The 16,421-nt window shown below is 54.8% G+C and overlaps 2 protein-coding genes across 2 annotated transcripts; both read left to right on the top strand.

The window, feature by feature from the left end:
• Window positions 1-29: 29 nt before the first annotated feature.
• VPREB3 (V-set pre-B cell surrogate light chain 3) lies at window positions 30-4,005 on the top strand. The gene is made up of 2 exons (XM_082417681.1): window positions 30-2,077; window positions 2,911-4,005. Exons 1-2 carry the CDS (start codon window positions 1,792-1,794, stop codon window positions 3,225-3,227), a joined length of 603 nt encoding a protein of 200 aa, XP_082273807.1. The 5' UTR covers window positions 30-1,791; the 3' UTR covers window positions 3,228-4,005.
• On the top strand, window positions 4,005-9,202 carry ZNF70 (zinc finger protein 70). Its single transcript, XM_082417669.1, has 2 exons — window positions 4,005-4,427; window positions 7,531-9,202. Exon 2 carries the CDS (start codon window positions 7,594-7,596, stop codon window positions 8,926-8,928), a length of 1,335 nt encoding a protein of 444 aa, XP_082273795.1. The 5' UTR covers window positions 4,005-4,427; window positions 7,531-7,593; the 3' UTR covers window positions 8,929-9,202.
• Window positions 9,203-16,421: the final 7,219 nt, after the last annotated feature.

Below are 16,421 nucleotides of genomic sequence, written 5' to 3'. Positions count from 1 at the left end.
GGTTTGTCTTTAGGGCCGCCGAGGAGGGGTCTTTTGTCTTGAATGTCATGGAGGTGCCCTAAGGAGGTGTTAGGACTGGAGTGGGACCCACAGTGGGAGCTTTGTAACCTTCCCCAAGGGAGCTCTCAAGGCTACAAAGTAACGAGAGCACACTGCTTTAACTTGTTTTATTATTTTTTAGGTACTTGGTAAGGCCAGCAGATCAGGACATGATTGCCGTTGAGGAGATGGTTTATTACAGTTCCGCAGTGGAGGAGGTATGACACCCCATGGTGGGGGAGGCCACATGGGAAAGCACCAGGGCTGGTCAGGAGAGAGAGAGAGAGGGGGAACCCTGGGCGGGAGCCTCTATTGTGGTTTCTGAGGGAAGGAACAGTGAGGTGGGGTGAGCAGGCTCAGGGTTGGCTGTTTGGAATACCTTCATGCTCTGGGGCACAGGAACCGTCCCTGGTTGTCTGGTACTTGCCCTGGGTGACAGGGCAGGAGGGCAGTGGTCCAATGAGAGAGCCCCTTAGGGGAGGTGGTCGGGGGAGTGTGGACTCAGGAATGGTTGGTTTGCATTTGAAAAGTGTGTTACTGTCTCTAGGAACTGGCTGACCCTGGGAGGGCCAGTCCCTCCAAGGTCAGCAAGGCCCCAGATGTCAAACCATCAGGATAGAGAATATAAAAGGCATGATTAATACACACAAAGTCCTATCTATGTTTTTTTTTGTTTTTGTTTTTGTTTTTTTTTTTTTTGGCTGCAACGTGCAGCTTGTGGGATCTCAGTTCCCTTACCAGGGGTTGAACCCAGGCCACACAATGGAAGCCCAGAATCCTAACCACTAGGCAACCAAGGAACTCCCACAAAGTCCTAACTTTGCATCTTCACAACACTTGGGCTGGCACAATGCTCATCTTTAGTTTCCAGATGAGGAAACTGAGGCACAGAGAGGGGAACTTGGCTGAAGTTGTGCAGTTAAGAGGAGGAGGATCTGGGATTCAGGTTTGAATCCCAACGCGGGTTGAATCCCAACCAAAGTCAGCTCCCCTCGGTCTGGCAAACTCTCTTACCCACAACAGGAGTGCAGGTCAGCACAACCATGTCGGGAACCCTGGCAGTATCTACTAAAACTAAACAGAAAGGGGACTTCCCTGGCGGTCCGGTGGTTAGGACTCTGCGCTTGCACTGCAGGGAGCACGGGTTCGCTCCCTGGTCTGGGAACTAAGATCCCGCATGCTGCGTGGTGCGATGCGGCCAAAAAAAAACCAACACTAAACGGAAACGTTCCCCGTCCTGGGTGCCTGCCCAGCAGAAACCAGAGCTCAGGTGCACCAGTGACACAGGCAGGAATGCTCGCAGCGGTTCTCCTTGAAATAGCCAAAGATGAAAGCACCCAAATGGCTAGTAACAGGAGATGGATAAACTAATTGTGGCTATCCACACAGTGGCTTACACACAGCTGTGACAATGAATTAAGCATTGCTGCACACACGGACGACTCTTATAATGTTTAACAAAAGAAGCAGAAACAAAAGAGGACACACTATCACTCCATTTATAGCTGACGTTCTACAGCAAAACTGATTAACCACAGTCCCACTCGGTTACCGTCGGGGGCTAAGAGGGCGTTACTGGCAGGGGAGGCGCATGAGGGAGCCTTCTGGGGTGATGGAAATGTTCTAAATCTTGGTCTGGGTAGAGGCTGCAGGGATATATATATAAAATCATTGAGCCATACATGTAAGATTTGTGCACTTGACCGTATGAGTTATAACTCAGTGAAGAGCAGCCACCTGCTCTAACTGCACATGTGGATTTCCGGGCTTCTGTTCTCAAGAAGGCCCTGTGGGGCCGGGATGCTGACGTCTGGGAAGATAAGGTCTGGCTGCTGGGGCCCAGCACCGCCCTCCCACCGTGTCAGTGGGCTGATTTGCATGCCCTGTCGTGGTCCAGCAGCCTCCCCAGTGTGCCCTGAAGCACCTGGAGCACGCCCAGCGCAAGCCCAACACAACAAGCGACTCCCACCTGCCTCCCTGCCTCTGGCCATGGCCTGTTGGCATCTGGCCCTCCTTCTGACTGGGGTCCTCCTGGCAGGTGAGCCCTCCCTGGGCCTTGCTCACCCGGGGGTGGAGTGGGAGACAGTGGGAGACTACGGCGTGTCTTGGTATCAGCAGCGGGCAGGCAGCGCCCCCCGCTTGCTCCTCCACTACCACTCAGAGGAGGACTCCCACACTAGCTCTGGAAGCCCCCTATAAGGAAGCAAATCCATGTGGGCAGTGGGGAAGGTTTTGCAAGTGTCCTTGAGGTGGAGAGGAGAACTGGCCACAGGTGGCCCTGCCCCAGACTTGAGGCAAGTCATTTCTCTGTGTGGGCCTCAGTTTCCCCATTTGTGAATGACCAGATTGCTAGGGTCCCTTTGGACTCTGACTCTTGGGGGTCTCAGAGACTCGTCATCTTTTGAGTTTTTCAGAGGGGAAGCTGGTGTGGGCTGGTTCCTACCCCACAGGGCCTCAGGAACAAGCTAACCCTGAGAAGGTCTTCAGCAGCCAGTGGCCAGAGGCTGAGCCAGTGGGTAGTAACAGCCCAGGAGACTTCTTGGGGGTTGTCAGTCTGTAGCCAGGGTTTGGACAAGCCAGTGTGACCAAAGTGATAGGGGTCTGCAGGGCAAGGGATGAGGGTGGGCAGCCCAGAGACCACCAGATCACCCTCTGAACTCTAGATTCTTAGCTGAACATGGCTCCTTGGGAACATGACACTAATGGGGGCTTAGGGGTCGCCAGCTCTGTGCCCCACCCAGTGACGATCCCATGGCACCGGGCTGTGAGCTTTAGGGAGCGGATTCTCCTGGGAGTCTGACCAAGACTTTGTGGGGCAGGGGCAGGAAGGAAGGGGCCCAGGCCAGACCTGAGTGTGTCTGTCTCTCTCAGCCTCCCAGCCAACCCTGACCCAGCCGGACACACTGCTGGTCTTCCCAGGCCAAGTGGCCCAACTCTCCTGCATGCTCAGCCCCCGCCATGCCACCGTCGGGGACTACGGCGTGTCTTGGTATCAGCAGCGGGCAGGCAGCGCCCCCCGCTTGCTCCTCCACTACCGCTCAGAGGAGGACCACCACCGCCCCCCTGACATCCCTGACCGCTTCTCGGCAGCCACGGATGCAGCCCATAATGCCTGCATCCTGACCATCAGCCCCGTGCAGCCTGAAGACGCCGCGGATTATTACTGCTCCGTGGGCTACATACCCTAGGGGTGGGGTGTGGGATGAGTGCCTTCCATCTGCCTCCCACTTATGCTCCTGACCTTGGGACCCTCCCTTTCTCTAAGCCTTGATTTTCCTCCTCTGTAAAATGGGTTAATAATCAACATGTCAACAATAACTATTCTGAGGGCCATGAGATCCTGGCTGAAAAAGTGACTGTGGTTGGTCTGGGAGTGTGGGGGTAGGGATTCTGGGGGTTGTTGCAGAAGGGGAAGCACCTGAGACCCTTGGGTGGGGCCCCACCTCCCTACCAGCCCCCAGGGGGCTCAGAATGGTGGCTCTTGCCTTCCTGTGACTGGAGGAGATGGAGTGAGAGAAAAAGTAACCAGCCCTTGCTGGTCCCAGCTCTGCATGGTTGGTTGTGGTCCAACACACACAGGGTCACTGGACTGGGTCCCTAGGAGCCCCTGCCTACTCCTGGATGGGGCTAGGAGGCACCTGAGGGCCAGGACGGAAGGTGCTGAAGACAGGTGGGCAGATGGCAGGGGCAGAATGGGCAGCAGCCATCCTTGGGTGTAGGGGCAAGTCTTGCCACCAGAAGCAGAAGGGAGCTCTGGGAGGGGGGTCGGGGGCTGAAGAACACACCCCGCTTCCCTCCCGGTTCCCCTAAGAGGCGCCACCTGAACGGAGGCCATCCCTCAGATGCAGAGGTGGGGTCCACAGAGGGTCCCGCCTAGGCTCCCAGCCATCTCCTGGGCCCTCTCCGGGCTCTCCTCATTTGTCTCTGCGGGGACGAGGTGAGCAAGCAGGACCAGAGCTCCCCAGGAAGGGAGGGGGAATCGCAGCACGACCCCGGGCCCCACCCCCAGGACAGGTGCCCAAGAGCCGGCCGCCCGTCCCGGCCTCAGTTTCCTCCTCTGCGCTCCCGCCAACGCCTGCCCAGCCGGGACGCGCTCGGGGACGGCCCGGAGCCCTGAGCCGACCAGACGGCCTCTCCTGACCCCAGTCCTACGACCCGGACCCCGGCGTCCAGGCGGCTACGCGTACCGCGCGGCGGGACCAGCGAGACACTGGCCTCCGCGCGGCCTAGAGCGGTCCCGGAAGTGCCGCGAGAGGGGGCGGGGCTCAGGCTCTCGGGCCGCCGCGGGCTCCGCGTCAGCAGCCGCAGCCGAGCGAGGCCACGGCCGCGGGCAGGAGCGGCTCAGGTGTTGCCCCGCCCCGCTCGCCCGCGGCCCCGCCCCCGCTCAGGTGAGCGGCCCCGCCCCGGCCTAGGTGAGTGGCTCCGCGGCAGCCAGTGTGGCCACTTCTCCCTCCGGTGGCGCAGGTGTGGGCGGCCCCCGTCCGTGGAAGCAGGTGTGGGTGCGCGGCCGCGCGCTGGTCTCCAGCCAGGAGGCCCTGACTGGCCCGAGGGTCGGCCGGGTGCCCAGGCCCTGGGGGTCCCAGGAGGATGGAGTGACGGAGGCATGAGGAGCCGGGGAAGGCCCGAGAGAGGTGGGAAGCGTGGGGTTCCAGACCTTTGGATTTTCGGTCCCAAAATATTTAAAACATCGTTGGGCACAGATAAATTATCGCCAACTTTTTCAACACAGTGGAGACTTAAGCGTGTAGCTGGTACATAGTGGGAATGGAAAACCCCCGAGGAGGGAACCTCGGAAACACCAGGATTTAGCAGGTGGGTGGAGGCACAATCCCCAGATACCGAGAAAGAGGGGTCAGAGGGCATTAAAATTAGGGGGGGGGGGAAAGAAACCGAGAGAATGAAGTGGGGCGTGGGAGTGGGGGTAGGTTGGCCAGCAAGGGGTTAGTGAAGGATGGGCTCGTATTGTCACATCGTCCAGTTTTTCATGAGAAAACCTACTGAGTTTTAAATATTGGCAGCTAAGTTAAACAAAATGGAAAAGCCTGACTCTTTGAGAGCCAAACACAACGTGTCTGTGGCAGGATCCCCAGAGTGCCAATTTGCAGTCTCTGAAATGAAGGGTTTTGAGAGGGATGTCTTGGGGAGGCCTTCCAGAGCGGGGAGGAAGTGAGGACCCAGAAGAGAGGGCTTGGCCGTAAGGAGGTCATTAGATGCTGGAGCTGAAGTCCCAGCTGAAATTGGAAACTTGAAGTTTGTCTCCGTGCCAGAAACAGTCATATGATTTTCCTTGGCAACATTCAGCATCTTAGGAGGAGCTGGCAGAGGAGGTGGGTAGTTAGTGGCAGGGCAGGGAGGTGAGGAATGTGATGCTGGTCAGAGAGCTGGTTGAAGTGACGCCCATAGTTAGACCCGCTGTAGAGAAGGTCTAAGCTAGATGGGGAAGGGGTGGACCAGGGTGAAAATGGGACGTGAGGTTTGAGGAGGTCGGGTGAGGCGGTGGGGGAGTGGAGACCGTGGTTGTGAAGAGGAGTGGGAGTGATGACAGGCTTTTTTTTTAAAAAATTTATTTATTTATTTATTTATTTTTGGCTGCGTTGGGTCTTTGTTGCTGTGCACGGGCATTTCTCTAGTTGCCGCGAGCGGGGGCTACTCTTCGTTGAGGTGCACTGGCCTCTCATTGCGGTGGCTTCTCTTGCGGAGCATGGGCTCTAGGCATGCGGGCTTCAGTAGTTGTGGTGTGGGGGCTTCAGTAGTTGTGGCACACGGGCTTAGTTGCTCCACAGCATGTGAGATCGTCCCGGACCAGGGCTTGAACCTACGTCCCCTGCATTGGCAGGTGGATTCTCAACCACTGCACCACCAGGGAAGTCTGACACAGGCTTCTTGAGGATATTGCAGTTCTGTGCTTTTTTTCACACCTGGCCTTTCTACTGGCTGAAAATTCATTAAAAAAAAAATTCCAAATAGGAATGAGTTCCATCATGACTATTCTGATTAATTTAGTATGTCTTTTTGAGGCAGTTCCTCTCTGACTTCAGTGTAAGGATGATAGTACCTTTGTATGGAGTCCTGAGGAGTACATGAGATATGATTGTAAAAGGTCTAGCCGTGCCTTGCACACAGTAGTTGCTCAATAAACTCGAGTTGTCATCATTATGGTACCTGAAGAGTTTCCCTGGAGGCTGCATAGCAGTTTGTGGATGGGGTCCTGTGGGGCTCCCTCTGGGCCCCCACAGTGGGATGGGGGGCTGAGTGGGGTGTTCTAGCCTCCTTCTTTGTCCCTCCGAAAACACCCCCTTCAACCGGAGCAGCTCTGCTTTTGTATGTTTCATTTATTCATATCTCCCAGATAACTGACTTATTTGAATAAAGAGTACTTTGGCAAAATAAAATAAAAGTGTGGTAAGCAGTTCTAACACAAACACATATAACTTTTCCTCCATTCAATCATTTATTTATTCAATAAATGTGTGTGTAATGATTGAGTGGCTGTGCTGGGAGCTGGGGATTCCAATATGGAGGAGCCCTGGATTTGCCCTTGGGGAGCTCGCAGGCGGTGGTGGGGAAAGTCCTGCCATGACACTTGCCCTCCAGGTGGTGAGTGCTGTGATGGACATGTGCCCCATGCTCCACGGTCACCAAGGCCACGTGCCCAAGATTGTCAGAGTCTGAGGGTGCAGGGAAGAGGGGACATTTGAACTGAGTCTGGAAGGATGAGCAAGTGGCCATGTGAGAAGAGTGGGGACCAGTCAGGAGGAGGAAACAGCAGCATGTGTGAGTGGTGGAGCTGGAAGTTTGGGGTGTGTGTGGAAGGAGAAGCAGGGGACAGGGCCGCATGGCTGGGTGTGGAGGACTTGGGCTGCTGCAAGCTCCTGAGAAGGGGGATGCTGTGATCAGGACTGTGTTTTGGGTGTTTGACCTTGGCATCCACGTAGAGAACGGGCTGCGGGGAGGGGGGAAGCTGGAGGTAGGCAGCCAGCGGGGAGGCGAGTCACACCGAGGCCTGAGCTGCCCAGTGGCAGCGAGGAGAGAGGCAGAGACCCCTTCAGTAAAGACGGGAAGTGGACAGGACGGGGTGTGCCGGCGGGAATGAGAAGGGCTGACTCCCAGGGCTCCGGCTGGGGCTCTGGGCTGGAGGCCTGCAGCCGACCGATCGTAGCAGGGAGGTGTGTGCTCTCTCTTTCCCAACAAGACCCCAGCCCCAACCTCCTCCGGTAGCTGGAGTCTTGCCCCTTTTTCAGAATGGCTCCACTTCCTGTCCTTGCCCACCTTTCTGGACACCCTGAGCCTTTAGTGTCTGGACACCACAGTGTGGCATTGTCTGTCTGTCTGTCTTCCTTGCAGTTGTTTCTGGTAAGTCAAACTTGTCTCTAACTCAGTAAGGACCATCTCAAGGGCAAGATTGTGTCTTTGGTTATCTCTACCTTAGACTCTGGCACCTACTAGGTGCTTGACTTGCTGACTTGACAGTGTCTCTTGTTTTCTTTTCAGAATCTGAGAGCAGTAAGTGTGTCCCAAAGAGAAACAGTCACTGGGGGTGAGCCCGGACCCACAATGGAGATTCCCCCGGCAGCCAAGCTGGGTGAGGCTTTCGTGTTTGAGGATGGGTTGGAGATGCAGACAAACCTTTTCCCGGAGGAGGACCCGGGGGACCCTTTTCTTCAGGAAAGGGGTTTAGAGCAGATGGCTGTCATCTACAAGGAGATCCCTCTGGGGGAGCAGGACGATTATGAGGGGAATAGCAGTCTGTGCTCGAGCCCCGTCCAGCATCAGAGCGTCCCCCCAGGAGACAGACCCCAGGACGATGAGCCGTCCAGCCCAACCTTCCTCCAGAAATCAGACCTGACTATGTGCCAGATAATCCACAGCGGGGAAGCGTCCGGTAAGCCCGATGGGGAGACGGCGGGCAGGGGGGACTCGGGACCTGAGGGGCCTCACAGGACTGCACAGCCAGCCAAGCCCTACGCATGTCGCGAGTGCGGCAAGGCCTTCAGCCAGAGCTCGCACCTGCTCAGGCACCTGGTGATCCACACGGGGGAGAAGCCCTACGAGTGCTGTGAGTGTGGCAAGGCCTTCAGCCAGAGCTCGCACCTGCTGCGGCACCAGGCCATCCACACGGGGGAGAAGCCCTACGAGTGCCGGGAGTGCGGCAAGGCCTTCCGCCAGAGCTCTGCCCTTGCGCAACACCAGAAGACCCACACCGGGAAGAGGCCGTACGCATGCAGGGAGTGCGGGAAGGACTTCAGTCGGAGCTCGAGCCTCCGGAAGCACGAGCGCATCCACACCGGGGAGAAACCCTATCAGTGTAAGGAGTGCGGGAAATCCTTCAACCAGAGTTCGGGCCTGAGCCAGCACCGGAAGATCCACACGCTGAAGAAACCGCACGAGTGCGAGCTCTGTGGGAAGGCCTTCTGCCACCGGTCCCACCTCATCCGGCACCAGAGGATCCACACAGGCAAGAAGCCGTATGCGTGCGAGGAGTGCGGGAAGGCCTTCAGCCAGAGCTCCAACCTCATCGAGCACCGCAAGACACACACGGGTGAGAAGCCTTACAAGTGCCACAAGTGCGGCAAGGCCTTCAGCCAGAGCTCCTCGCTCATCGAGCACCAGCGTATCCACACCGGTGAGAAGCCCTATGAGTGTGGCCAGTGCGGCAAGGCCTTCTGCCACAGCTCGGCCCTCATCCAGCATCAGCGCATCCACACGGGCCGGAAGCCCTACGTGTGCAATGAGTGCGGCAAGGCCTTCCGGCACCGCTCGGCCCTCATCGAGCACTACAAGACCCACACGCGGGAGAGGCCCTACGAGTGCAACCGCTGCGGCAAGGCCTTCCGGGGCAGCTCGCACCTCATCCGCCACCAGAAGGTCCATGCGGGGGACAAGCTCTAGAGGAGGGGCTGGCGCCACGGCCCGCGCCTCTGCCAGCTGGAGCCCAGCCCCCCGCTCATCTGTGAGGCCTGCCCGCCTCCCCAGACCAGTGCCTCCTAGAAATGCCCGCCCACCCTGGTGGCAGGGTCCGGCCCCCCCCTCCGAGGCCCTGGCCCAGCAGGGGGACTAGGTGGGGTGGGGAGGGAGGCCAAGGGCCGGGGCGCCAGGGCACAGCCGGCTCTCAGTTGTCTCGTGCTCACCTGTGACCCAATGGGGTTTAGTTTTGCCCTCTATTCGCTTTTTCCAGAATCCAGAAGAAGAATAAACGTCAGAGGGAGAAAGTGGAGTTAAACCCATGAAAATGTCAGATGAGCTCTAACATCAGGCACTTTTAGAAGAAGTAACCGTGTTCGCGGTCCAATCAACTGAAGGAAAATGGATCCAAAGTAGACGCGTCAGCAGCCCGCCTCGGGCACTGGTGGGGACGGCCAGCTCAGGTGACAGAGCAGAGGGAGGGTCTGGAGGACTCATCCTGGGTGTGGGGGTGAGGCCCCTGTGTGCTCTCTCAGCCCTCCACCTGGGTTAGCTGAGGGCGGTTCTGGCCGGCAGCTCTTCCAGGAGGTGGAGGCGTGGTCCCGGAGGAGGCCGGGGGACGGTGCAGCCTGGCTCTGGCTCAGCCCGGGCAAAGGCTCACTGCTCCCCCGGGGGTAACCCTCCACCAGACCTAGGGCCCCAACCACAGCGTGCCTTGGACATCATTGGGGCCCGTCTCTGGTCGGCGCTCTGCAGCCTCCCCTCCGCCCTCCAGTGCAAGGGGATAGAAGGTGATTCGGTCAGAAGGTCTGGGTTCAAGTTCCAGTTCTGGCCCCTCCCTCACCTTGGTGACCCCTTCCGTGAGGTGGGCATATTGGGACTGGCCACGTTCCCCTAAGGGCTGGTGCAAGGCTCCTATTCAGAGTGGGACCACGCATGAACGTGCTTTGTCGGCTGGCGATTGAGGATGGAGACCCACAGTGACCCCTGCCCCACCTGCAAGGGAGGTGCATCCCTGTCTGGTTCCCGACATGGCAGGGCCCCCCCTTCAGCCAGGCTTTCCCTCCCTCCCTCCAGCTTGTGTCCTGGGTGCGGCGCCCTGGGCAGGACACTTCCTGCATGCCGTCCCCGCAGCGGCAGTGTGTCTGTGTCCTGTCCTTCTCTCTGTCCTCCCCACTGGGGGTTGTTTAACGAGTACCATTGTCTGCGTCCTGCCCTGACCAGTTCAGTTGGGCATCCCCAGAGGTGGGGCTCCGGCATGTTTTTAAAGTTCCCCAGGTGATTAGAAGGTTCCCCTGCATAGCAGGCTGTGAGCCCGTGCTGGCTCCCAGGCAGCCCCAGCATCTCCCAGATGGCATCGTCCAGAGCAGAGCTTGAAGGTGGCCATCCTGTCTCAGATCCCTGCCCACCACCCCAGGGATGGGCTCAGGCAGTGCCGTGTCTGGCTGGTTGGTAAGCGTTTGTCCCAGGCCTTTGTGTGTCCACGAGGATCTTTAGTTCTGGCTCCCTGGGCTCCTCAGAGCTAGTGCAGGGAGGACGCAGTCTGAGCTATTTTGAAGCTTTCCGAGTCTCTGGCTGAAATCCCACGAACCCATCATGGTCACACTAGTTATTTCAGCTTATGAGAAGCTCAGCTGGGCAGCTGTGTATGGTTTAGATGAATGAAAATGGGAACGCCATAGTGGTTACTTCTTAAGTGGGGCTTGGTAGGCCAGAGATGTTAAAGCGACAGGTCTGTTGGGCTGGGAAGATCGGCTCTGTCCAGCTCCTCTCTGCTGTGTGAGTCTGTGGAGCATTGAACCAGCTCTCCAGGTACCTGCAGAGCCTCTGCATGAGCAGGTGGACCAGCCTGACCGGGTGGTGCCAGGCACTGTCTGCAGGCATCCTGCACGGAGGGTCTTCGGTCACCAGTGAGAGTGAAGACAGAGTACTGACACCCCTGCTCAGTGCAGGTGGGACAGCGCCCCCCACAAGATCTACCTCCTCGCCCCCTGCTGTCCCCGCATTTGGCCTCAGCCTTGGCTAGTTGTCTGCTTCCTACCTTTGACGTCTGTCCCCGCACACTGTGCACCAGCCAAATTTTTTTTTTTCAAGCATCACTTTGCACATGTCACCACTCTCCTTAAAACCAACCTTCAGGGGTCTTCTGCACGTAAACCCCCATTTTAACCAGCCTGGGTTACCTGCGCGAGCAAGCGTCTTGGTGTTCCCACCACGCCCAGATGCACCCCACTCACGCCCAGCTTCTCTCAGCTCATTTATGCTGTTCTCACATTTGTGAATATGCACTTTTTCTCTTCCTCCCCCACATCTCCTTTCTTCCTTTTGACTATGTAATATGGGGATTAAGACCCCCTTTCTGAAGGGTTGACAGACTCTCACAAAACCATGGTCAGACCAGGCAGGTACTTTCTTTGTAAGTTGTTTTTGTTTTATTGTCTTACATTTTTTCCTTCTTTTAGGAAGTGTTGAGTGTTGTAAAGCTCCAGTTCTTGGTTCTGTTTACTAATTGAATTGTTTGTCAAAGTGCATGTATTCTGCTCTTTTCTTTCTTTTTTTTTTGACTTAATACTTTACATTTCTAAGATTATTTAGATATAGTTAATCATTTTTAATATTTCTAGTAAATGGGGGTACTTTAGCCTATGATTTTTTTCTTACAGTTAGAGCTTTTTCTGCGCTCTGTAACGTTGACATGTGTTGTCTTTTGCCGTTGTCCTTAGGACTTTCCCTTTGACCCAACTATTATTATTGTTATTGTTATTATTAATTTAATATTTCCCAGTGATGACTGCTGAGGTTATGGCTGTTACTTCTTACGGTACGTGGTGGTGTCAACATTTCTAAGTGTCCATAGAACTTCTCTGGGCCTGAATATATTATCAGTTTTTATAAGACATTTGTGTACTCTCAAGAAACGTGTTTTTACTCCATCAGTTCTATTTGTTAAATCAGTTTTTATATTATTTTATTCAAATCCATACTCTCTCTAACTTTACTTCAGAGTTCTTAACCTGGGGTCCAAGGACTGCCTGGGAGTCCATGAGCATGCAGGGGTTTCAGAGGTCATGGATGCCGGGGATTGAACAAAGCTGTGTGGATATGTGCATGCATGAATTATTCTGGGAGGGGGGTCTGTAGCACTCACCACATTTTGGAAGGGCTCTGTGACCCCAAAGTAGGTAAGAACACTCATTTACCTAGTCAAATCACAGTCTGATTTTGTGTGTTTTTTTTCTTTACGTATTTCTATTTTGCTTTAATTTCTGTTTCTATTTTATGTATGTTGTTGCTTTGTTAGTCGTGCAGTTATCTTCTTAAGGAATAGGCAGGGTACAAATGATCAAGTAATTACCATATTTGGGGCATATATGTTTAATAGTGACATATCGAAAAACTGTGCCTTTTAGTGCCCTCTTTGCCTCTTTTAATGCTTCTAGCTTCAACTTCTCTTTTGCAAATATCATAATGGAAGCCCCTTGCTTTTTTTGAATTTGCATTTGCATGAGAGTTTATTTAGCTCGGCATTTTATTTTTAAAATTTGTGTATATATTTTGCTATATATCTGTAACTTATAAACAGCAAATTGTTGGATTTTGTTTTCTGATTCTTTTCTGTAATTCTTCTCACATAAGTTCTATTATTAACATTATTGTTTAGAGTAAGGCATAAATTATCTTCATCTTAATATTTTAATATATATTAATTCGTTTACCCCAAAAAGGTCATGCTCATCTCCCCCCACCCCCGTCTCTATGAGTTATTATCCATGTGTAGAGCATCACTCCTGGGTAGACTAGAGGTCTGCCATTGGGCACACCTGCTCCTCCTGGTCTTCGTCAGTGCCAGGCTCTGTCCTGAGCCCCTCTTGAAGCCACATCCTCTCGCTTCAGTGTCCTTGGCTGTGATGTGGAGGAATGATGTTACCTCACAGCCCCGTGGGGCTTGGAAGACTGAGGAATGCAAACCTGTGTGGAAAACTGAAGGCGTAGGTGATTATTACACTATTAGTACTGTGAAATATTCCTTTGATTTTCTGTTCTTCTTAATCCCAAAGTTTGTTCACCATAACTTAGAACACTACATTGTGCTTTACTTTTTAGAAATAATACGCGATGCAGCAAAGAGCTAGACGTCAGGCCCACCCTCCCTGAGGGAACCCACACAGTCATGTGAAAGAGAGGTGGGGACCCTGATCTTGTGCTGCTCTCCCCATCACCTGTCTGTCCCAGGATGGTCCCCTAAACTTTCCCCTTTCTCCCCGACCCCTCCCGTGGTGGAGGCAGAGGCTCAAGAAGATGGTCACTCTGGCCACTCCTGTTGTAGGTGGGAACCCGAGGCCAGTGGTTTACCACAGGTGCAGTGGTTTAGTGTCAGATCTGCCGGCAGCCCTGGGGAGGAACAGTTCAGATGTGATGCTGGAGCCCCAGCCTGCTGCTGCCGGGACTTCTCAGAGGCCACAGTGGGTTCAGTCACCATGGGCCGAGGTGGAAACCAAACGGCCTCTCTGCTCAGAGTCGCTCTGCTCTTGGGGCCGAGCGGATGCTCGCCAGCATCACACATGTCTAGATGTATTTGCCATCGACTGACACACCACCTTACAGGGGGTGGGGAAAGGCAACCCCTTTCTTGTGGGGGAACCCCCTCTTCAGTTTCTGATAACCAGGAAACCCAGTCAGAAGGTGGCCTGGGGAGTGTGGAGTGGGGTGTCTTGAGGTGGACCATCCCTCCTGCACCACAGGCCAGACGCTCGCCCAGTCGCCAGGAGGCCGGTGGGGCCGTGTGCTGGAGACCCTCCCACGCCCCAGCCCCCACCCCCATCTGCCCTGGTGGGCATCTGCCTCTCTCACTCACCTTCCTCGGCCCCTGCTCGCTGGGAGTTCTCTGCCCTCTGGGGTCCAGAGCACCAGATTGAAAGGCTCTCCCTACACCTTTCAATCCCTGCCCCCTGTGCTGCCACCCTCAGCCAGGCCAGCTCTTCTCGCAGAGATGACAGGAGCACCTCTGTCCTCCCCGGCCCTCACTTGGGTCTTCCGGCTCCTGGGCCCCAGAACTGAGAGGGGGTCATGAGCAGCCACAAACGAACGCGCTCCCTACATAATCCTCACGTGGCCTCGTGGAAGAGGGAGCCGCACTGCGTGGCTCTGGACTGGCCTCCCGGGACCACAGGCACTCCCAAGCGAAGAGCTGTCCTGGGCGTGTGGTCGGAGGTAGTGAGAGGGCCAGTTCCCCTCCTGGAGGCTGGTGGGGCCGCATGGGGTTTTATGAACTGGAGCCTCTACCTCCTGCCGGCAGCCCATCCGCATTCCCAGTGTGGGCCTCACTCCCGCCATCCTCCCTTCTACCCGCTGTGCCCTGGAGGGGAGTGGCCTGCAGGTGTCATGGGCAGCTGCGTCCCCCGCTCCACCAGCACTGCCTCGTGAGCTGGCGGCTTCCTCCTGAGTGTCAGCCGCGCTCTTCAGCCTCTTTCTGGTCTCCCGTTGTTTCCTCCAGTCTCGCTGATCACAACCAGGGTCCGGAGACCCCTCCTCCTCTACCTTCTCATACACCTATCCCCCCAAGTCCTGCCCACAATGTCCCTAATGCCACCCCCCCTCTCATCTCACTGCATGGCCCCCTCCCTGGCCACCCACCCCCGGCCTTTCTCTCCACCGCAGCCAGAGTGATCTTTCTGCCCTGCAGCCTGATGGGGTCAGCCTCTTCCACAAACACCCACCCTGGTTTCCATGGAAACCGGTGTCAAGATGCTTCCCAATGATCAGACTCCTCCTCCCCACCAGGAGCTCCTGTGTTCCCAGCAGGCCTTCGTCCTCAGGGGACCCTCTCCCATCTGTAGGAAGAGCCTGGGCCAAAGACAGGGGGTTCTCGCCCAGGGTCAGCTATTCTGAGAGGGCCAGGCCCCCTGCCCCAACCCGCCCCAGCCCCGTGCTGCGTCCTGGGTGTCAGATGCAGTAGAGCTGGGGAAGGAGGCTGAGTTTAGGGTCAGGGCCAGCACTTCAGTTAGTGGAGACTGAGAAGAGAGAAAGGGTCCAGGAGAGGGTCACCCTCTTTTTTTTTAATTGACATATAGTTGGTTTACAATGTTGTGTTAGTTTCAGGTGTACAGCAAAGTGATTCAGATAGATAGGTATAGATAGATTCTTATTCAGATCTTTTCCATTGTAGATTATTAAAAGATATTGAATTTAGTTCCCTATGCTCTACAGTAGGTCCTTGTTGTTTATCTATTTTATATATAGTACTGTGTACCTCTTAATCCCAAATTCCTAATTTATCCCTCCCCACCTTTCCCCTTTGGTAACTATAAGTTTGTTTTCTATGTCTGTGAGTCTATTTCTGTTTTGTAAATAAGTTCATTTGTATCATTTTCTTGATTCCACATACAAGTGATATCATATGGTATTTGTCGTTCTCATTCTGAACTATTTCACTTAGCATGATCATCTCTAGGTCCATCCACATTGCTGCAAATGGCATTATTTCATTCTTTTTATGGCTAATATTCCATTATGTATGTACACCACATCTTCTTTATCCATTCAGTTATCCTCAACCATTGCCTTCCAGCAGGGGGCATCCAGTGGGGTTGATCTAACTGAAGGTTTTCTACCACTCCAGCCCTTTGCTGGGTGTCAGGCCAAATGACCTGAGTCTGTGACCAACGGTTGAGAAGCCTATTGTCCTGTGGCCACTCAGAAGTTGTGACCCGCACTCCTGGGCTGCATCCTGTGCCCCACTGAGCTTAATTAGCTAAACTGGGACTCCTGTTCCTTATCTTACGTGTGGAGGATCACCTCGAAAAAGCCAAATCCAACCTCCTTGGTAATAGTTTGTCTGGGAATGTTGGTTTTAACTACTGCAGGCCACACCTCCACTGCCACCTCACCTCCCATGAGATTTCTCCTATGAAAAGCCCTCAAACAGACTGAGGGGTGGTCATTTTTGAAAAACATGACATTGGGGCCACCCTTGGGAGGCCACCCTGAAGCAGTACTGCCCTTTAAGCTGTCGTGAGGGGGGTGGGGAGAGGACAGGATTTCGTCCCCTCCTGACACTTGGAAGCAGGAAATGTTTGGGGGGACAGAGAGTTGAGTGTCCACCCTCACTCTCACCAGATGTGGCGTCTGGGAGAGGTGAGGGTAAAGGAAAACTGGTTCCCTCCTTGCTGACGTGTAACACAGCCTGTACATGCCTGTGGTGTTTGCAAGAGTGTTTGTATTTAGTACTAAGTGGTCACAGCTTCTGGGTCCTTTGGAAATTGATTTCTTTTATACATCCCTGGACAGGCTTCTTTAGCTTCACTGTCCTGGGGACAAATCTCACTAATCCTGGGAGACCTTGCCCTGCACGTTGCTGGCTGGAGGGAAGAACTTCTGCATCCTTCTGTATCCCCTCCCCCCAGCAGCCATCCCAAAGGAGCTGCCTGTGTTCTCACTGCTGATCCATCCCTCTGGTTTCACCCCAGTGTGGATGGGGCCGA

This window comes from Balaenoptera physalus (genome assembly GCF_965194825.1).
Source record: "Balaenoptera physalus genome assembly, chromosome: 12".
Taxonomy (NCBI): domain Eukaryota; kingdom Metazoa; phylum Chordata; class Mammalia; order Artiodactyla; family Balaenopteridae; genus Balaenoptera; species Balaenoptera physalus.
Note: the sequence above shows the minus strand (reverse complement) of the source record. Positions and strands in the feature narration are given on the sequence as shown.